At 39.4% G+C, this 22,707-nt stretch overlaps 1 protein-coding gene and 1 long non-coding RNA gene across 3 annotated transcripts; one reads left to right on the forward strand and one right to left on the reverse strand.

Annotated features, from left to right (window-relative positions):
* Positions 1 to 484: 484 nt before the first annotated feature.
* On the forward strand, positions 485 to 1,848 carry LOC119010925. The gene is made up of 3 exons (XR_005072086.1): positions 485 to 605; positions 723 to 803; positions 917 to 1,848. It is a non-coding gene; the product is annotated as an uncharacterized LOC119010925 (long non-coding RNA).
* A 488-nt stretch (positions 1,849 to 2,336) lies between these two features.
* On the reverse strand, positions 2,337 to 10,397 carry tyw3 (tRNA-yW synthesizing protein 3 homolog (S. cerevisiae)). 2 transcript variants are annotated; one of them, XM_037083520.1, is made up of 6 exons: positions 10,120 to 10,396; positions 9,831 to 9,911; positions 9,645 to 9,743; positions 4,417 to 4,488; positions 4,152 to 4,285; positions 2,337 to 3,068 (listed from the first exon to the last, which is right to left on the reverse strand). In XM_037083520.1, the coding sequence occupies exons 1-6, from the start codon at positions 10,285 to 10,287 to the stop codon at positions 2,801 to 2,803; spliced, it is 822 nt and encodes a 273-aa protein (XP_036939415.1). In that variant the 5' UTR covers positions 10,288 to 10,396; the 3' UTR covers positions 2,337 to 2,800. The 2 variants fall into 2 exon arrangements, with proteins under 2 accessions (XP_036939415.1, XP_036939416.1); XM_037083521.1 differs by lacking the exon at positions 9,831 to 9,911 and having other exon boundaries at positions 10,120 to 10,397.
* Positions 10,398 to 22,707: the final 12,310 nt, after the last annotated feature.

Genomic DNA, 22,707 nt, shown 5'->3' on the forward strand with positions numbered 1-22,707 from the left:
GACGAGTGAAGACAGTTATGTTCGGTGACTCTGCAGGTCCAGAGGTGTGGCGCTCAGGCTGTGAAGCATTCTTGACTGACACACATTGTCATCTGTGATTGCTTGTCACACAAATTGAAACAATGCAAAGACACATACAAAAATGTGGAGGAGAAATTTGGTTTCCTTACTAAAATGAAATAAGTGGACATTGGACAAATCCGTGCAGCCACAGAAAAGCTGATATACCCTTAGGATCTTGAGGAGAACTCATCTCAATGATAAAAGATGAAGAATCAGTCATGGCCATGTACAAGAAGCTCCTAGAGCTAGGCTTGAGGGATGCTTTCCATAATGTGGACATTTGCCCTCACATGTATCTGAAATTATTGATTGCAAACTGTTCAGGAGAAAGATCATTTTCTTTGTTGAAATCTTTCTACTATAATTAAATGAAATATGAGGAACAAACCAAGTATATTCAAATCTCAATCTTTTATCTTATGTATACATTTTATTATTTCTCCACAAGATCGTGATGATGGTGTCAAGATGTGTTTCTGCTGCGATGGAGGCCTGCGATGCTGGAAGGCTGAAGATTATCCCTGAGTGGAGCATGCTAAATGGTTTCCTCAGCAAGTGCTGCTGGTTTTATTTATCATTATTTATTGTTGGACAGTTTCTAAATGGTCTTGATAAATGTGAAGGGTTCATGTTTGCCTTCTTGTTCCTGTACTTCACAGGTGTGAAGATGGGCTCCAGGGGAAGGGACAAGAATTTTTGTTCACCAACTTCAGGCTTGTTTTCCTTGGTTGTTCGAGCAGGTTAGTTAGGAAAAAGTGAAAACGTGTTCTTGGTTCAAACATATGGTATGAATCTAGTTATTTAATGATTGCTTATTTTTCTACGATGTTTCTGTGATTAAATCTCCTTTTAGAGTGCAGTCTAGAAAAGCACACTGTTCAGAGAAACATCCAGACCAATGGAGAGAACTGCTGAATAGTCCAGATCAGGAGCTGAGCTGCTGAGTGTTGAATACCAGAACATGGAAGAGAGGTGATGGTTGTCCATGAAAATAAACATCTTTACCACTGCAGCACACTTTCTCTTACTGCAAATTTTATTGGTCTTTGTATATGTGACTATGTATTTAACTATTCAATTCAATCAACAATTTAATTAAGATTTTCTGCAAAATGCAATAGCTTACAACATTTATCTGATTTGTTCTGTTTACTGCCTTCACAATGACACTTACAATGGATAAGGATAATTTAATAGCATTTAATTAAGCCATGTAATAACATAAATAATAAAAAATAAAAAAATAGTCTGTTTAATATACAACACGACTTATCTTCATTGTTCGTTTGTTGTTGTAGCGGCAACCTACGAACAGTCGCTACTTTCAAATTAAAAGCCCCCCCGCCAAGAACCCAGTTCTAAACTCAAATGGGGTGCAATGTAAAGCTCTTATTTTGAAGACAAATTCACTGTCATTCTGACAGAGAATGCAACGTGCTTACTGATCTTCCTGAACACATCTGCTGGATGGAAACTGAAAATGAGTTGTAGAGATTTTAGAAAAACTGTTTATCGAATTCAAGGCTCCCCTCCATGTCCCGTCCATACCCCCCGCCCACAAATATTTTCTCATCGGATCTACACGATTCACTTAGGTCAACTATTCTGGTTTCAAAACTGCAAATTTCGGCGAAAGGCAAGTGATTTTCATGCCTGCATAGTTCAAGGCACCAAAGCTTCGCTATCTTAGCCAAATTTCTATTGTAAAGTGAACACAACTCATCACTCTCCTGCTGCGGCTTCCTGTTGGGGGGAAGCCCTGCAAATCGATCACCGAGTGCAGTAGAGTTCTGCAGCTCAAGGATGAAAATGTATGATTATTACTCCATTGGAATGCTATCAAAGTTCATATGTGTCTTACCTATCAGTTTATAACAGTTATTATCGAGAGCAGACAGGGAAAAGAACAAAATTGAGCATTTCTAACCGCACTGGGTAATCGATTCACAGGGACTTCCCCACAACAGGAAGCTGCGGCAGGAGAGTGGTGAGTTGTGTTCACTTTACAATAGCGATTCAGTTAAGCTAGTGGAGGTTTGATGCCTCGATCTGTGTGTTAGGACCCTATTTGTACTGTTACTTAGGTTTGGTGCTGTTCTGAGCATTATTTGTGGCTTTATGATGGTGGATTCTTGTTGGAGGCATATACTGCGTTGCATTATTATCGCCATGTGGTCTTTTTCTGAGGTTGCTAAAACTGCGTAAGCTAGTGGTCAGCAAACTTGATCTCTTGGGGGGAGGGGGGTCATGGTGTGTTAGAGCATGGATTAAACTTACACCGGAATATCACTTTAATATTACAGCCATATCCACAACTTTCACTGTTCACAAGGTGACATACAAATATATGCATCCTTCTATTATGTCTTGAATTGTTTCAGGTGTGTTTAACAGTGTGCTCTGTTCCACTCACCTCTGCAAGACAATGTGTTCTCTCTTTTTTCATGTTTCTCTCATGATTATTTCAAAGAGATGCACCTGGTTTATTAAAAAGATTTTTATTATTGTCATTCTATTTTAAATTCAATATTTAGGTTCATATTAAGCATTAATTGAGTCATTTTAAACTGTTCTGTTGACGTAAAGCTGCCACAGAGTGGGTCAGTGGTGCAGACTGATCATCTTTATGAAACAGCCTCCGGTTCTCTCATATAGAAACAATCGCTACCTATCAGCACCAACTCATCTACAACAGAGTGACACTATCATCCAGTCAGTGATAAAAGGAGCCTCTTCTTCATGTGAACAGATCCAGACAGTCCTCCGGCTCTGGCCCATTGCTGGACCCATCACCATGGCAACAGTCAGTCTGATGGTGGTGTTGTCTCTTGCGCCTCCTTTTATACACACTTGTTTTTATCTTATCCTCCTTTTCATCTGCTTCCCCATTTTCTGTCTCTGGTCTGCAAGGGGAATCTTGTAGTTCTTGTGAGCTGGGAGGATCTGGGATTTGTAGTTTTTTGAGTTTCTCTGTAGACAGGGCTGTCTGGAGATTTTGGTAGAACCTGGAGATGACCAAAACAATACAAATAAAATCTCCCAGCAACTGGGTTAACATTTGCATGTTTGCATTGAACTGTCATTGATATAATCAGTAGGAGTGTCCAATCTCAATTGTGAGTCAGATACTGATTGAAATGATGTCATGATCTCGGCCATCGAAATCAAAGGTGGAATTGAGGATTTAGCCATGCCCCCAGTATCACATCCGGCAGGCGTGCCAAGAGGGGGGGCAAAAAAAAACCACTCACAGCATGTCGTAGTGCGGCGAGTTAACAACAATGTTCATGTTGTCGACAAGAAAACCACAGTTTGTAAGCTCTGCTATGCATACATAGCATACATATCTGCAGTCAACAGACATCATTGCATCAGACAAGCAGCCTTTTTCATTGGGGCAAAGCCCTGGATTTTAGCATTTAATTAGTGTACTGGAACCACGTTACGAAGCAGCCAAGCAGGTTGCATCCCTGTTGCCCTCCATGTATGATAATGTGAAGAAAAGTTATTGGAGGTCCAAGCAGTGCAGATTTAGTGACCTTAAGGACAGATTGCAAGCCCTCCATAGCAACACAGAGCTACATGACCATCACAGCAAACTATATTATATGTACACTCTGCAGCTAGAAAAAAGAGTGACTAGATGGCAGGTACCCTCTATGACTTCTCTTATTATGTTTACAGGAAGTTTCCAGTTGACTGGTGAACCAAGTAATTGTTACATTTATATTGTTAATAAATTATTTATTCTGACAGTAAGGCCTTAGTGTGGTACATTGCAAACACATAATGTAGATTATATCACCCACTACACCATATAGACCATCTTTTAAAATAAGAATTTAAAAAAATAGTGAGTTATCATAGCATAAAACCAATGATACTAGACTACACCAAATAAAAAAAGACACAGCCACCTGCTATCCGAGAATCAAATCAAATTGTGACCTTAAAATTGAAAATCAAAATGGAACTGAGGATCTAGAGAATTGTGGCACTCCTAATAATTAGGGAGACTGTGTAGAGGCTCACAGCCACAGTGACTTCTACCAATGACTGAATGGCAAAGAGCCAATTAGCAAACTGACCTGTGGATCCGTCTATGGTTCTCCTCCATCTTCTGATTGGCTATCTGAGTTAGGAAACTGATGTATTCATGTTCAACCAGGAGCTTTCCTTCATGGCTCAGAGGAACCTCCAAGCCGTGGGTGTTACGGACGGCCTGAAGGGGCAAAATACAGTAGGGATACATTTAAACCTTTCATACAGTCTATCTGAGCAAAACATGAAGCAAGGCAAAGTTAGATTTACTGGATGTTTTGTCCAGAACAGTGGAAATGTCACAATGCCTACCGTAATGATTTTCCCTGTTTTGCTGACAGTGAGACCAGAGTTCCTGAAGCCTGAGTTGATGGCCACTGAGTGCTAGATGACAGACGAAATAATTAATGACAGAGAGGTCTGTTTACTTAATGAATTATATGATAGTTTTATGATAAAAAATGGTCCCATATTAAGGTGGAAACACAAGCATCCACAACTACTTATTTAACAAACTGCAGCTAAGTGTTTAGTCCACGTTTCACCCTAAGCCACACATTCAAGTGCAGTTCCTGCTTTGAAACAAATAAAGCTGACCAAAATCAACAACGAGGTTACTTGAGAGTGTCCCAGATGTTGTTTTATCTTATTCATAGATCCTCTAATGATCTGTTTGTGAAGAGGGCTCACTCTGGACAGATTTGAGAAACTGATCTTTGTAACATATTGTGATGTTTATCGTTGAATCACTGAATGCTGTGTTTTCTGTTGAACTCTGGAATCTTTATTTTTGCCGAATACAATTACAACTCACTCAACCCGAACCTGTAAAAAGCCACCAGTATAAAGTCAAATTGTTGTTGTAAATTACTCCCATCTTTTAAAGAAGACGGCTGTCAGGACATGAAACCAACGATGTGTTGATCTTTACATATCCAGGTGTGTGAGTCTAACAAAGGCAGAGCCATGACAGACTTTTGACATTTGTAAATAGATTCTGAACCGTAGGAGACGAGAATCTAGATACTGATATGAATCTATTTTTTCCAACAACCCCTGCTTTGGACAGTTGTGAAAAATCCCACCCGACTCCTTCAGAAAGACATCAACAGCCCTGCAGCATTAAACAACTTCATATGGTCCACGCGCTCTTATAGACAACAGAGGGAGATTATCATTACAATCCACTCATAAATAGCCAATACAAAATTGATCAATGCATGTAAATTGCTACAAAAGTTACATAGAGCCCTTTTAATACAGCATTAAGATGTTGTTGGTCACTTGTATGTTGGTATAAGCTTATTATTTGTCATTTCTCTGTCATATAGCTCTTAGGCCTAAAAAAAAGGAAAAAAAAAGTTTGGTTCCTGTTGGTGGTCAGTTGAGGTCATGGGTAGGTAGGGAATTTATTTTATTTCATTTTTTTATTCTATTTTTCTAATGGCAGCGAGTGATATGTAAAAAGCTGCTAGCTGTTATGCAAGCAACCACTGCTATGTTGTTACATAGTCATAAATATGGACATGACATCTACACATGGAGATAATATCAACATTACATCTGTACTGCTCGATTGTTGCTTTTTGTAAACAAAACAAAGCAACAAGAAAAAAAAAATGTTTGCTTCTGTGGCTATAGTGGGATCTCAGCCGCTCCACCTTAGCCTAAAGGATTCTCCAGAAATAAACAGAGGTGAGTGGCTGCCTGCAGAAGTACTGTATAAACTTTATACGACTTTTCCACACTATTTGAGTTAAACATGTACTGTGGTGTCTTGTTTCGGAACCAACTCATGTCCGATAGGTCTTGGAATGATTCTCAAAAAGTGGTTAAAACGATTGTCCCCATAGGTTAGCATTGTAGCAATTCCGAAGCGCTAAGAGCCAGGATAGATCTCATCAGGGGTGTAGCAAGCTTTTCAAAAGTATGGGGGATGGATGTGATGGTGGTGTTTTTTAAAAAAAAACACTTGAATATTGTGTCTGTGTCTATAATAATCACACCCTAACATGTAAATGTGACATCTGTCTTGGTTCATTTAATTTAATTCTAAATATGGACAACTGACTGTATAATATATGAATCAGAAACACTTTATTGATCCACGATGAGAAATTGCAGTGTAACAGCTGTTCCCATTCAAAGTCAAGATAATTCAGAAGAATATTAATACTAATAATAATAATAATAATAATAATAATAATAATAATAATAATAATAAAACTATATATGGTGCATATTTATGATAGAAGCCTACTGCAAATTTACGTTTATTTTGCCATTAAATGTTGTTGTATACATTATCATATTTTATAATGTTCTGTCATGGAGTTTATCACTTCACTGCTAATGAGCTGCTCACTGCCAGTTGCAGCTTCTTATCTTGATCTGCAGACATTGTACATTTTTTGTAATGACTGTTATTATTAGTACTTAAATTATCAAAAAACACAGTTACATGTCAGGATTTAGTTATCATACACAGATTCAATATTTAACTGTCATGTATCATCACAGCAACAGTGTTACATACATTGGCAGCTGTAAACACATAAAAATATGATAACTGGTTTGGTGCCGACCTGTATCCTGAACCTATGAGGAGTAGCTAACGTTTATAATCTTCAGAGAATGTTACAGACGTTATTTTTGTTTCCTGTCTGTTTCCTGAATATATCCGTACGAGTGTGAATGTGTAAATGAGACACTAACTTATAGCACTTTGTAGAAGGAGCTTTATAAACTTCACTCCATTGACTCTTATCACTTCACGCTGCAGGGCTGCAAGCGACGTATTGTAGCCGCGGGCCAACCCACTCAGTGACGCGTCTTCGTCTATGTGGATCTGTGTCGGTGTCCAGAGCATGTGAGCGGAGCTGAGCGGCAAGAATTTCCACTCCCCGCTTACATGGGTGTTCGCTCCTTCACTCCACCGCTCAAAGTTATACCAGACAGCTCCGCTCAAAGAGCGCTCTCCGCTCACCTAAAATTTCATTCAGCTCCAGTGAAATCGCTCCACGCTCGCTCAGATTTAAAAGAGGGAGCAATTCCTGACGTTTTCCACCAAATTAGCCTGGGACACACTGCCCGATGTGGCCTTAACTGACGTGCAGCGGCTTTGTTGCTGGAGAGAGCCTGTAGATTGAAACCCTTTTCAATTTGTAAAGAACAGTAGATTGTTTTGGGCTGTCATCTTGCCCTCTTTCTGTGTTCTTTCTGTTTGAGCCAGTGGATGGCCTTGTACTGCCAGCGGTATTGGAAAGGGAACTGGAGCGAAACGGAACCTTCGCTCTGGCCTTTGGATTAAAACCCAATCTGCGCTCCAACTATATTTCGCACGCTCCGCTCCACACTCGCGCCGCGCTCCGCTCTGCTCACATGCCATGCCGGTGTCTATGAACCTAGCTAGTTCCCGCCTCATCAACACGAGCTGAAGAACAGCCAATCATCAGCCGGACAGACCCAAAGCCAGTGTCATGTTTGAAGCAGCAACAGGAGAGGGAGGGGGAGAGGAGGCAGCCGCAGCAAGAGCAGACATAGATTGGCCAGAGAAACTGAGTGACTGAGGTCAGCCATTTGTGCAAAACTGCAGAAAAAGTGTGGGTGTTGAACTGTCTCATAACCGTATCAAGCTCATAAAATAATTTGGGTCGCACATAAATTGACAGGGTCGGTCGGAAACCGGAACCAAACAAAATTTTTTGTTTAGACCTTATAAAAAAAACATTTAGAACCGAGGAGACAGTGAATTTGTGTTCTAATATGGCTGACAGCTGAACACAAGTTAAGGAATTATCAGTGAGCTGCCTTCTAATAATGAAGCTTGTTGAAGGTTGGGTTAAACCGACCTGTCTTCACCTCCTCTCAGCTTGGAGTCGACAGTATAGTAATGAAGTACAAATGAAGGGCTCCAGACTGCGATCTAATGGTTGCATTTTGCGACCAAAATTTGCGACAGTGCAAAATTTTACATTTAGTCGCACAGTGAATATACTGGTGTGTGTGTTTTTTTTCTGTTCTTTTTTTTTTTTAAACACTGGTAGTGGAAGGTGCGAATCAAAGAATCTGGACTCTGGAATAACAGGTGGCAGGCCAATGTGTGCTAGAGGGGCAGGGAATGGCAGTGTAAGTGGCTAATGTGTGGAGGAGGAGGGTCCAAAAGTTGTTCCGAGCGCGGAAGAAGAAGGTTTAGCTTTCCGCGAATAATGGTGAAACGAACTCCGAGAGAGAAGCCGCTGCCTAAAAGAGAACTCTGAGCTAACTGCTTGTAAATGAGAGTTAAGAATAATCTAATAATCTGACAGCTATCTGTGTCAGCTGTTTATCTTGTCACACATCTTCCAACTTCTTCCAACTATTGAGTTTACTGTGTCTCTCAATTCCTATTAACATTCACAGTAGCACTCACAGTAGTAACTTCTTGGTTTTGTCACATTTTTAGATGTGTAGCCTGTATTTCAAGTTTGCCCACTTGCCCTCCAATAAATAGCCTAATAATAAACCAGTGTTTTCTTGATTTTTAAGAACTGCAGCTGAATTGCATGTCTTCCAAACCTCAGTATTATGATAATGTGGATAAACTCATGTTGACAATAATTTGTTGACACAGAAGTATTGGCAATTGCATATCTCTAGCCATTTTTAGACAGGGCAGCAAACCGCCAATTTGCCCGTCCTTTTGGCGCTGGGTCCACGGTTTTAGACAGAGGGCAGCAAATTGGGGTCTGTTTTGGTCAGCCAATTTGCCACTTCGGAGGGTACTCTTATTTCCACCTTGTCTGCTATCTAAATCTGAGGCGTCTATGTGCCGGCCCCAGCCTAAGATATGTGGAGATGTCGGTGACCTGCACTGTTGTGCGACCCACTGCCGGGGAGTTTTAAAACCAAGAAACAGCTAATCACAGCAGTCAATCTATCACTTCATCTACGGACATGAAGATGAGCAACTGGACAGCCGCTGGGATCCAGGAGATGCTAGCGTCTCCTCAGCCTCTGCAGCTGTTTGGTTGCGTCAGTTTGCTGTTGCAGCGGCAAGCTAGGAACGGTCGCTACATTCAAATTAAAAGCCACCCCCACCCCGCTAAGAACCCAGTTCTAAACTCCAGTGGGGTGCTATGTAAAGCTCTTCTTTTGAAGACAAATTCGTTGTCACTGTTCACAGCCCAAGTTCCTGCTTCACCTCTTGTCACATGTTTACGCCAACCCCAGAGGCGGCTTTTGGAAAAGGAGGAATATTATGCCTCCGTTTTAGAAAGACAGGCACAGACACACATTGCCACCCTTAACTTGGAGCAAATGTGCCACATTTTCTATCTAAAAAGGGCTACTGACAGCTACACAGGATACACAGCTAAGTAGTTAGCTTTCTTTAAGTACTTTGTTTATTAATTTTACATTAGCTACATAGTGTTATTATGGCCTAAAAAAAATGGTGCGCTGCACACGTACATACTGTCCTTTTCTATCTTGCCCCTGCCCCTTTATAATCAAATGCAGGTCCCTGCACACACACACACACAGATGAACTTTGACCTCACCAGCAGCTGGGCATCATCCAGACGTCGACACTGAGCATGGAGCACAAAAGGCTCAAACTTTAACACTGCCTCGCCACTGGACCGGGCCACAGCACACACCTGGGGGACACACAGTGAACTCTTCCTCATATTACATCTACATTGTTAGATTAAATATAGCTAGTGCACAAGTCCACCATTTCTCACCACATCATCCCGTTCGCATTTCTTGTGCGAGACAAAAAGCCAAACACAGTTTTGTTTCTGGACATCACTTCTCTCTGGAGCCTAACGTTAGTGGACAGGAGACAAGACAGCAAGGATTCAAGAAAACCAATATAGACAAAATTGTGTTGTGGTGACGTTCCATCTCTTGGAAAAAGTAGATGTCACAGCAGTGAGACAAGCTGTAAATAAAGGTTTGAGACAGAACATCAGCTGGTTATGACCGTGTGAGACCAGGGAACAGGTCCGGCCCAAGTAAAACCTCTCTCACCCCGTCGATGAGGATGATCCGACCCGAGCAGGAGCTGGTGGTGAAGTACTGCTCACAGCTGTTGAGCAGAGATACGACATGTTCAATGTGTTCATCCACACTGGCCTTCTTACTAAGGTCCAGCCTGCTGAGACACTGCCTCTTCCACTGGACGAACGTTTGGTCCATAGCTGCTAGTGTCCTCTGTCCCGCATCAGCTCAGAGAATCCATTTCGGCAGGGTCTGCTCTGAGCACGTCAGCTAGCCTAGCTGCTAGCTATGCGTTTTACTTCTTCTGCAGTAAAGATGGCGGCCGAGAAACGAGCCAGCGGCGGACAGCGCCATCGTGTGTCAGTGAGTCAGTGAAACAGCGGGATACGATGGAGAATTATTTTGATGTTTTGTTCTACTTTTGAGTTATTAAAGGAGTTTCAGCCACTTGCATAAGACCAGTTTGAGTATTCATGTACAGAATACAAAAGGAATATATGACAATATGATGGAGGAATAACAAATGACTGCCAAATAAAATCAAATGTAGAAAAGATCCCCAAAATAGTATCAGTTTAATAAATGAATGATAATTTTTCCTGACATGCCCAAAGAAATACATCAAAAGCCATTTGATTTGTCTGCTAAAATGTTCCATTATAATTTATTTCTTACAAATTAATTTACTTAGTATATTTTAAATAATTCCAGAACAACTTCAAGTTTCTCCCCAGAACCAAATTTTACCAAATGTCCACACTACTTTTATCTTCACTTTCACAAGGTAAGTTACACGGCTAGAGTAAGAAGGTACATTTATTGTCATTTCTTAAAACACATGGGTATAAGTCCATTGTACTACATCTATTTTATATAGTGGAGTGCAGACTTGTAGGGGCTATTTTTCTTGATTCCCTGAAAGCTTTTGATTTGTTTAATCATGAGGTTTTACATAAAAAGTAATATTTTTGACCTGATCGTTAAATAGATAAAATCATTCCTAACAGACAGAAAGCAATGTGTTGTGTCATAAAACTGCAAACAATTCTGACAATCATGCGGGTGTATCTCAAGGTTCAGCTTGCGTCCTCTGATATTTAGTTTGTATATTAGTGTCTTACCTGAAGTCGGTCTACCTACTGGTGCCTGTCAGATGTACATTGATGGCACAGTCATATATCTACATGATAAAAACAAGAGGCCAGCTGTAGAAGAGCTATCAGCTTCAACAGTCAATATCTCTCCTCGGTTAACAAACTTAACTTAAATTAATTTTTAGAAAACTGTGTGAATGTTTTTTTCAAAGTCTGCAAGTAGAGATCCAGACCCAGATGGTATGGTAGGAGATTTACAGAATTGTTAGTGAGAATAACAATAGATTTACAATTCACATTCAAAACAAAAGTTTAAGAGTTTAAGTTCAAGATCAAATTCAAAGTGATTGCAGAATGCTTTGCTTTGTCTGCTTAGTGATTTTGTCTGTGTTCAGATGCTTCTGTGATTTACTGAGCTTATGTGCTACATGATAAATTGTTCGTGTGTGTATGTGCTATGTTTTCTTATACCATTAACCTGCCAGGGACAGCAGACAAAAAATAGCCTGTATGACTAAATCTGGGACATTTACATGATAGACTCTGGTGCTCATGTTAATTTATGTGCATTGTGCCTTCTTCAAATGAAATAGACATCATGAGTTCAGCCTGAGGAGTGTAGCTACTGCGTAGCCTGGTAGTACAACAGCAAGTACCTCTGTATCTGTTGTCAGGTGGCAGCAGGGCAGTGCCGGCCCTGAGTAATTTGGTGCCCTAGGCAAGACCTTAGCTGGGGCCATGCATCACAGTCAATTTCACAATCAATTTTCATACACTCGCACAGAAACTGCATGTATGTATTCAAGATTGTATTTCTTTTAAGTCAAAAATATCTCACCAAATAAAAACTAAAGGTAGAAACAAGTTCTACACTCCAGCAACTAATACGCAATCATGGGAAACAACCAAAAACATACTGACATACAAACTGACATGGACAATAGTATTAAACTATATAAATCAACAATACCCTGATTAATTATTCATCTTCACAGATGGATCAAAAGACCCAGAAACAGGACATATGCGAACAGCAGTTTTCATCCCAAAATTTAATATAGGCATCAATAAAAGGACATCGGATCATCTCTCATTGTATACAGTTGAAATGATGGGGATAATATTAGCATTTGCAGTGGGTGGAGGATAGTAGTCAATACAAAGTGACAATAGCAACAGATAGTATCTCAACACTTACAAGCATTCAATCAGGGAATTCATGCAGGCAAGATCTTTTACTGGAAATATCAAATCAAATATACAGATTACACAACAAAGGTGTGGACATTTCTTTCCTCTGGGTTCCTGCCCACGTAGGAGTCAAAGGAAATGAAGAAGCAGATATATTGGCCAAACAACGATAAAATCAAACACAATAAACATTGAAATACCATTAAGCAGGGAAGACATCAAATCTGTTATCAAGAAACACATGTACAAAATCTGGCAGGAAAGTTGGGATAGTATGACCACAGGAAGACATCTTTACAGTATACAACCACAAGTCAAAAATGAAATACGGGGCAGGAACTGGAGGGAAGAAATTATCTTAACTCAATTCAGAATAGGACACACAGGACTCAAACACACACTCAGTAAAATAGGGAAACATCCAACAGGTCTTTGTTCACAACGTGCACGACCGGAAACAGTCCAACATGTATTGCTGGAGAGTAGTAAGTATAGGGATGAATGAGAGGAAGTGATCTAGGCTATAGGGGATCTCTCAATAAAAGCAAGGAATCTCTGTCTGTCTGTGTGTGTATGTGTACCTCCAATATCTCTGCAGATCAGGATCAGACTGATCTGAGAGTTTAAACATGGTTGCTGCGTGGTTCAAGGGTGTGCAGCATTAATAAATTATTTCATAAATGCTTTATGAATTCCGCTAGCATTGTCAACCATAGCCACCATAGTCACGTACGCACCAGAGCCAATCACTGCAGAGCTCACTTCCACAACATACCCTATGAAACAAGCGGATTTATGCCTGCAGCCGCGCGAGCTGGACTGGGATTTTGCCAGCGCTTCGGTCCTGTTCTGTGCATCTAAACTGACTGTTGTGGATTAATGACACTAAACGAGTCCAGACTGAGTCTGTTCAGGTCTGAGGAGATCCAGATACATAAGGACAACAAAGTGGAATTGGAATCTGTGGATGTTCATGTGTGGCTAGCTGCTAGCCCAACCCCACGGCCCACCTTCCGAGTCGACGAATGCACCTGCACGTCCAAAACCAGACTTAGGGTAAATAACGTCTGCGTGAACATTGCCGTCACGTTTGCTTTGTGTGCGGTGCAGGAAGAAATGGTAAAAACGGGCTTTTGTCATGAAAGTGTCTGCAAGCAGCAAGTTTGGTTGCTGAGGAACTGGGGTAGTGAGGAAGCTGTGTGAGGGATGCTGGCGGTGATACAGAAAGCGACAGAGATGGCGAGTATTGAGAGTTGAGAGATTTGTGACATATAGTGTGTTTGGAGTGTATAGTTAGTATGTTATATAGTGTTTAGTGTTGTGTGTTTAGTGTGTAGTGTAGTCGTTTTTTTGTGTTGTGAGTCAAAACAAGGAGAAGAGAGAATGTGTATGCTGAATGTGTAACAGGCAGGAATGAGCTGAGGAGCTCTGAGCCTGAGGCATTGTCTGCATTGTAAATTTCAAAAACTTATGCACAAACCGATATTAAAGTGTAGTCTAAGTAATTCTTTAGAAGGATAAATGTGTTTCTTTCATTTTGGGGGGTATAGGAAATGTTAGGTATATTGTTCTTAGTTTATCACTTGATTTATTATCAAATTTATGTAGGATATTATTTTTGTGTTGTCTACCGGGGAACAATGTTTCAGTGAGGCAGTTTCTTATGAAATGATTTTGAAATTTTTTGTCTGTCCAGGGTTGACAATGGGCCCAGTTGTGGTATTATAGGTTGGTGGGCCAACATATATATATATATATATTTTAGGAATATAAATCCATGAAGAAGTGCTTTTTGTAATTTGATAATGTCTGATTTGGAAGGGTTGAATTTATGTTTAGTGCAAAATTGTTGATAATCTAAGAGATTACCATTGGCATCCATTAAATCAACTGGAGACCATATATTCCTCTCATACCAATCCTGATAACATAATTAATTATTTCGGAATAAAACATCTATTATTCTAAAGCGTAGTAGTGTGGGGTGAAAAGTTATGCACATATAGCATTTTCCAATATAATAGAATTTGTTTATGAAACTCTGACAATGACATAGGTAATTTATTGATGTTGAAGTCTGCCATATGAAGACATTTTAAACCTCCAATCTTATTGAATAGGTAATTTGGAACACAGTACCAAAATGATTTGCTATGTTAATTAATTCAAATTTGTTTACGTTCAAAGTTAACCCTGAAGCTTTGGAGAATTTTTTTAATTTTTTTGATTGTTATTGGGATTTGGTGTCTGTCTTGTACAAATAGTGTTGTGTCATCCACAAGTTGGCTGATGACAATATCGGTACCTAAGACATTTACATTTTTATTTCATTACAATTGCTAACATTTCTGTAACTAATATGAATAAATAATGGTCAAATGGGACAACCTTGTGGAATTTTAGAATTGAGATGATAATCCCATGTCTCATTGTGGGTGGAAGTATACACGTGTCAAATCCAGGAATACATGATGTAGCAGTTTTTTAATATGTTCCCAGAAATGTAAATAAAAGTCTCCTGTGATTTTGTCCAAGCCCAGTGCCTTGTTACGAGATAGGTGGCCAATTACTCTATCCAGGTCAGTAATTGTTGTTTGACTATCACATATTTGTTTGAAGTTATCTTCAACTTTAGGAATATATTTTTCTATATCCTTTAAGAATGTATGGCAGTCTTCATTTGAGAATTTAGAGCTGTAAAGCTGTTTATAGAATTTGAGGATTTCTGAGGAGATTAATTTTGGTTCTGTGATTTCGATTTTTACTGAATGAGATGGTAAATTGGTGTATTTTATATATAAGAAATTCCCTTTTTTTTGTTGTTGTTATTAGTTCTTCCAAGTTTACGATTTCAGTAATTAGTGATTTAATCTTTTGACAGTAATCATTATTTTTAATCAGGCGAGTTGAATTTCCAATATTTGTTAGAACAAGTTCTACTGTTTTTAGGTTTCACACATAAATAGATAACACTATGATCAGTAAGTGGAGCAGCTGATATATCAGAGCTGATATCATAGCATAGCAAGTGGGTTGCAATTAACCAGTGGTCAATTCTGGATTTATAATTGGAGTTGAACCATGATAATTTAAATGTCTCCAAGCATCTGTTAAGCTTTGGTCATTGCAGAAGTTTATTTAAGTGTTGTTTGGATGACTTGCAGACAATCTAGTGGGAAATTTATCACCACCTATTATAACGTTATCAGTTGAGTATGTTGATTTCATATTATCTAATTGTAAGCCAATTTGTTCTAATAGGTTTTTATTTTCAGTGCTCCTGTTGTACCCATAATATTATGATTAAGATGAATTTGAAATCATCAAGGGTTAGTATGAGCATTAGCCAGTGACCATTAACATCTGCCATATGAGAGATAACCTGACCCTTAAATTTTTTTAGTAGGATGGCGACCCCTGCTGATCTTGAAATAAACTTAGTCTCCCCATTGTTTAGACCAGAAAGTGATATCTTCTATCTTGCGTTTCTTGTAAAAAATAAATAAATAAATAAAATAAAAAAGTAAATAATAATAATAATAATAATAATAATAATAATAATAATAATAATAATAATAATAATAATAATAATTCCCTTTACAAAACAAAAGAAAAGCCTTTTCTTTTGTTCATGTCTCTTAGACCCCTTGCATTAACAGACATCAGAGAAATATCATTTTTAACTGGAACATATGACTCAAAACAAACAAAAATTGAGATGAATTAACTGAAGTGTTTTAGAAACAAGAATATGGTGATATTTAAGGATACTAACCTATTATGGTAGCAAAGCCTTAAGCATGTCAATTTGTTTATTAAAACTAACTTGCTTGTAGAATTAGAAATCCCATGTTACTTTGATCATGGTGTGACTCTGTCCATTGATGGAAGGCATGGGGGCCTCGGATCATAGTCTTAAGACCTGCCTTCCTCGCTTGTTCAGTCTTTGTCCATACAGCTTTTCAGGCCTCTCTGTCTTCTTTTGTGAGATCTTCTGCGAAGCGGATGATGAGCTCCTTGCAGACTGAGTGATGTTTGGTAGTACACCAGAGTTCATCTCTTAAGTGTCTTCCACTAAACTGCATGATGATCTGGCGAGGACGGTTGGCATTATATGGTCCTAGACGATGCACAGAGTCTGTGATGAAGTCCATGTTCTCCTTCCAGTGTGGCACAATCTTTCCGATGATGTCCTTGATGATCTGATGTGTGTTTTCTTCTTTTTCTTCATTCAGGCCATTAATCTTAAATTCCATCTTCTTTTGTATCTCTCCAACTCTGCAGCTCTCATTCCCAACTCTTTGTTTTTTCTTTGCATTTTTTGATTTCAGCCGAGTTAAATTCTACTGCTTTTGCAATGCAGGCCATGGTGAGTGTGTTTTGTTTTTGTTCTTTTTTGAAGTCCTCCATCATGTTTTGAAGTGTCCCAATTGCAGCAAGGATGGCAGCGTTTGAAGCATCTTCAGCACGGGCTCCTGCAAACGTGCTCTCCTCTCCTTTTTGTTTGTTTTTTTTCTGCAGAGCCGGCGGCTTAGAAGGCGATGTTTGATGGAACCACAGTAGTTGTGTTGTAGGAGAGCGTGAGCTTTAGCGTTGATATTAGATTTAGCCATGTAGTCTTTTGTGTTGTCAAATGTCCGGAATTGCTTACTGGAAGTTGAGTGGTTATAACTTGACTTTAGTATTTTTCGAACAGAGACGAGTTTTGTGAGTTTTGAGTCCGTATTTACATTTTAAAGGTTTTGCCATTAGGAGCAGTTTACAGCACGTCTGCTCCCTCCTCCATCTTGTCGCCTTCGTTCCCAGGCAGAGTTAGTGACACGGAAGTAGCAGTAGCAGGACTGAGAAACAGATTACTGAGGTGTGTATTTTGATGTTGTGCGTGATAAATATCCCTATTAATATCATCACTGTATGTTGTTTGGATTTGGACATACAGTTACTGCGCATAAACTGTGCCCATTCTTATGTGCTTGATGAATTTATAGGGGAGGTAGAGTGCATTGCGGTCAAGGTGCGTGACTGAGCGTGCGAGCTGCACACTGGAGTGAGAGTGAGTTTAAGTCTATTTGCAAAATGTATTTTAAGCTCATACAAGAATGTTTACTTAATGTATTTTACAGTATGTTTTCTGTGAACTAAAGAATATGCCATAATGTGACTATGAGTTATGTGGCTGAGAAAATGTATTCATTTGTGTTTCTGTTTGTATTTTATTTGCGCAGAAAGAGCCACTACTGTTGTCTAGTTTGTTTAAAGAGTTGTCTAGTCAGGTCTAGAGTGACCTGTTACTAGTATACATGTCCAGGAAATAGAGATAAGTGTTTAATCGAGGTTTACCATCAGTGTGACATGCAGTGAGGGAGAGTACTTTGTTTGTTTTATACTGACTAGTGCATTGCCCGTAGGAAGCATGTACTCCTATAGAAAAGTGGGAGGTTAAGTTGCTTTTTCATGGATGGCCAAATGAGGTTGTGTTTTAAGGTGGGACATCAGGGATATAATCGGCTGTTTTTGACTACTTTTGATTATACCATTATATTTCACCTCACAAACTATTTACCTTGCCTTGTTTGGTGTCATTATTTTCAGCACAATCTCACATATGTACAGCTATTTTTTCATTTTGACATTCTATATTAACACTATGGACCTAAAATCACAAAATAACATAAAATCAGATTTTTTACTGTGAAAACCGCAAATATGTTTAATAAACCAATTGCATTAGTTATAATGCAAATATAAATTGTTGTTCATGTGCATAAGTTTTTGGAATTTACAAAGTTGTTTTTAACTATTTACATTTAAATGCAGGCAACGCCTCAGGCTCAGGACTCATCAGCTCATTCCTGCCTGTTCCACATTCAGCAGTCTCCTCCTTGTTTTGACTCACAACACAAAAAAAACGACTACACTACACACTAAACACACTACACTAAACACTATATAACATACTAACTATACACTCCAAACACACTATATGTCACAAATCTCTCAACTCTCAAAACTTGCCATCTCTGTTGCTGTCTGTATCACCGCCAGCGTCCCTCACACAAGTTCCCCTGTTCTTCAGCAACCAAACTTGCTGCTTGCGGACACTTTCGTGACAAAAGCCCGTTTTTACCATTTCTTCCTACACCAGACACAAAGCAAACGTGACGGCAATGTTCACGAAAAAGCGTTGCGGACATTATTTACCCTAAGTCTGGCAGTGGACTTGCCGGTGTGTCCGTCGACTTGGGAGGTGGGCCATGTGGGAGTGGGCTAGCAGCTAGCTACACTCAAACATCCACAGATTACGATTCCACTTTGTTGTCCTCACATATCCGGACCTCCTCAGACTGGAACAGACACGGTCCACACTCGTTTAGTCTTATTAATCCACAACAGTCAGTTTAGATGCGCAGAACAGGACCGAACCGCTGGCAAAATCCCGAACCAACTCGTGCCGCTGCAGGCATAAATCTGCTTGTTCCTTAAGGTATGTCGTGGAAGTGAGCTCTGCAGTGATTGGCTCTGGCGTGCACGTGGCTATGGTGTGCAGTGATTGGCTCTGGTGCGCATGTGACTATGGTGGCTATGGTTGACAATGCTAGCGGAATTCGTAAAGCATTTATGAAATACTTTATTAACGGTATCATTGTAGTCCAAACAAATGTGACGTTGCACACCCTTGAACCACGCAGCAGCCATGTTGAAACTTTCAGATCAGTCTGATCCTGATCTGCAGAGATATTTGAGGCACACATACACAGACAGACAGACAGACAGACAGACAGAGATTCCTTGCTTATCGAGAGATTTCCTCATATCCTCAAAATTACAGTGTTAATGCTGTTTCTTTTATAAGTTGCAGTCAGGGAATAAAAGACCCACAAATAATTATTAAACTGTGTCCGGTCATTTATGACCTGGCCACTTATACTGTATAATAGCGAAGTGGATAGCTACAAACTGCAGGCCGACTAACCTTTCGGAGGACATCGGTCTGAGTAACATTATGAGAATCACGACAAATGATGGCAGGTATGAGATGCTCTCAAGACACACCATAACATGAAGAATACACGAGTTGTATGAAAAGGAGAGGACTGTAACTTTAACCATAATTACCTCGGAGTTACAATGCATTATATTGATGAAAAGTGGGTGCTACATTCACATGCTCAGTGGAAATTGGCTGTTACTGTAATGGAAACAGAGGAGAGACATGCTGCTGAAACGTGCACGGAACACTTGACTGATGTTGCACAGTAAATCCCAGCAGTGAACTTCTTTGAACCTCACCTCACAGGGACATTTGGTTCTGAACATAGACTGGTTATGCTGCTCCCTGATTAAAAAAAAAAAAAAAAAGTTTCTGTCGTTACCTCAGAAATTGCCTGTTTTAATGTTAACATTGTGGCTCAGGATTTTGTGGGCATTTTTTAAAAAAAAATATTTTTTCATAATGAACAGGATAATATCAATGCCTAGCAGAGGCAATGAGCTTTAATTTTGTATTTGCTTTGATAACATTTTAAGTTGGGATTTACAACAAATATTTTATTTAAATGCTACTGTATAAAAAAGGCTGTTGTTAAAAGTGTTTGCATAATAAATGTTATGGCACTTTTTCATATGGCAGAACATTTAAAATAAAAGTGTGCTATGCATTTGAATTCATAATTGGATTTTGTGTATAGAAATGCGATTAATCATGATTAATCAGGGAAATCATGTGATTAATCGCGATTGAAACTTTTAATCGTTGCCCAGCCTTAATAAAAATACAATATAAATAAGGCATTGTGCAAACATATTATCCCTCAGCCTCAGCAAGTGCCATCTCTTGCTTATCTATTGTCAGCCGCTTTACAAAACGAACTCCAACTCCTTCCACGTTGCCATGTGGGTATTGTGCTCCTGGCTATCCTCATGAAGTGACTTGCATTTTTCCAATCCTATCGTCCTTATTAAGTATTCTTTGGGAGAATCTTTTTTTTAGCAGCAGAAGCAGTGCAAGCTATTATTCCTATTTGATTACATCAGCCAGCTTCTTTTGATTTTTTTCCCATTGACTAAGACTCTGTCACAAAAGTCACATTGACACTCTCCCACCTTTGTTTTTGGATAATGTGTGACTGCCTTTTATTTTCACTTCAGTTTTTAATGATTGTTTTCGTTTAACAAACATTGAGAGAACAACACTGAGAATATTCCCCCAAAAAACAAAACAAAACAAAACAAAACAAAACAGTAAATGGGGTCACATTCTTGAATATTTCAGTCCTCATTTCCCAGATCCTTCTGTCAATCACTGTTTGAGTCCTTGTATATAGTCCATTTTTTCCAGTTTTTTTCACCCTGTACCTCTTGTAGTCTCATACGAAATGTCATCTTCTCCATTATGTATATAACTAATTACAATTCTCAATGGTATCTTTACCAAATATCTATCTCCAATATGTATGTGTCCTTCATCCAGGTTACACATGTACAGAGTCTTACAGTTCATGGGGATCTTATCTCCCAGTATCTTTTGCAGGACACCGTGCATTGCTTCCCAAAATCTTACAATTTTATTACATTTCCAAAAGATATTAGCATGGCCTGCCTCTAATTCGCTGCATTTTCATTTGTCGCTGAATTGTATCAGGTTTTTCCACGAGAATTCCCTCCATGACTGTGAGTTCGTGGATGTTTGATGTGTTTTCAACATCTCTTGCCATTCTTGATCCGTGACGTCTATCCTGAGTTCCGAGTTCCCATTTTTCTTTTATATAATTGGTTGAATTTTTTTTTTTACCGTTAATGCTTGGTATAATGCTGATATTATTATAAATGAAGTTCCTGCATATGATTTGATTAGAAGTTGAGTTACACCCCACACTTCCATAGAGGGGTCCCTTCTGATTTTGTAATAGTCCCTCAGTTGTAAATATCTGTAGAAATCGTGTTTCCCCAGATCATATTTATCCATCATATTTTGAAAACTCACCAGCTCCCCTTTCTTCTCTAAAGTGCACCATGCTGTTATTCACTTGGTTACCAGTGTTTTGAATCCCCTATCATAGTTGTTTGGTTTGAAATTACTATCAAATGCCAGCCATTTTAATTGACTTACATCCATTATCTTGTATTTTTGGACGACTCTGAACCACACTTCCAGAGTGAATGAAGTAATTGGGTCGATTTCTTACCGTTGTTTTTTTTTTTTTTTTTGTAGATTTCTTTATCTCTGATGATGCTCTGAATTGGGCACCCACCAAATTCTTTTTCCATGTCTTTCCACTTAGCCACGTAGTCCAGCCTACACCAGCACACTATTGATCTAAATTGGGCTGCATGGTAATATTCCTTTTGTTTTGGGAGACTCATACCTCCCTTGTCTCTAGGTACCTTACTCTGGGGCTTTCCCTCCTCAAATAAATCTTGATATTACTCTATTCCAACTTGTAAATTGAGTTGGGGGGACCTCTATAGGTAAAGATTGGAACAAGTATAAGAGCCTTGGCAATATATTGATTCTAACTGCCTCAATTTGTGAACTGAAATCTAATGGTAAAATTGGATTGGAAATTGGAATTTGGATATCTTGTTATAATTTGCCTTATATAATTTAGCTAAACTTTTAGTAATGCAGACCCGATTGTTTTTTGCTTCCAATTGAAATTAAATGATTCTTGTATCAACCTTGAGGGGATATAATGTAATGTTAGAACCTGTGTTTTTGATATGTTAATCTTGTTTCCTGAGAGATGTCCATATGATTCAAATAGTCTCATCAGTGTAGGGAGAGAGTCATCCAGCTGACTGAGGTAGACCATGATGTCATGTCATGTCATTGTCTGAACCGCTTATCCCTTTCCACGGGGTTGCGGGGTGTTGCTGCTGGAGCCAATCCCAGCCTTGTCTCAGGGCGAGGGCAGGGTGCTCCCTGGCCTCGCCCCTGGCTCATCGCAGGGCCCTCACTGATGAGCAATGTGGGGTTTGGTATCTTGCTCAAAGACACTGCGACATGCAGGCCAGCCTTGCCCGGAGCCGGGATTTGAACTAGTTTGAACCTTTTGATCACTAGTCGACCTGCTCTACCCGCTGAGCTACAGCCGCCCCACTTAGACCATGATGTCATCGGCAAAAAGTCCTATCTTGGGTTCCACACCATTTATAGTCACTCCTCTAATTCCTTCATTCTGTCGGACTGCTTGGGCTAATGGTTGGAGTTGGCGATAGGCTGCAACCTTGTCTAGTTGATCTTTGAAGATTTGGTCCGTCTGCCATTGATTTAGATTCTGGCGCTGGGTTGGTGATAAAGTGTTTTTATTAGGGCTGTCAAAATGAATGCATT

This window comes from Acanthopagrus latus, chromosome 21 (assembly GCF_904848185.1).
Source record: "Acanthopagrus latus isolate v.2019 chromosome 21, fAcaLat1.1, whole genome shotgun sequence".
NCBI lineage: Eukaryota > Metazoa > Chordata > Actinopteri > Spariformes > Sparidae > Acanthopagrus > Acanthopagrus latus.

Bases quoted from the DNA above. Each gene is read 5' to 3' on its own strand.
- tyw3 (XM_037083520.1), bottom strand. From the start codon at position 10,287: ATGGACCAAACGTTCGTCCAGTGGAAGAGGCAGTGTCTCAGCAGGCTG. The intron at 9,744-9,830 runs GTGAGAAATGGT...TGTGTCCCCCAG, and splicing joins AATGCGAACGGGATGATGTG to GTGTGTGCTGTGGCCCGGTC. The intron at 4,489-9,644 runs GTGAGGTCAAAG...TCTGTCATCTAG, and splicing joins TGGATGATGCCCAGCTGCTG to CACTCAGTGGCCATCAACTC.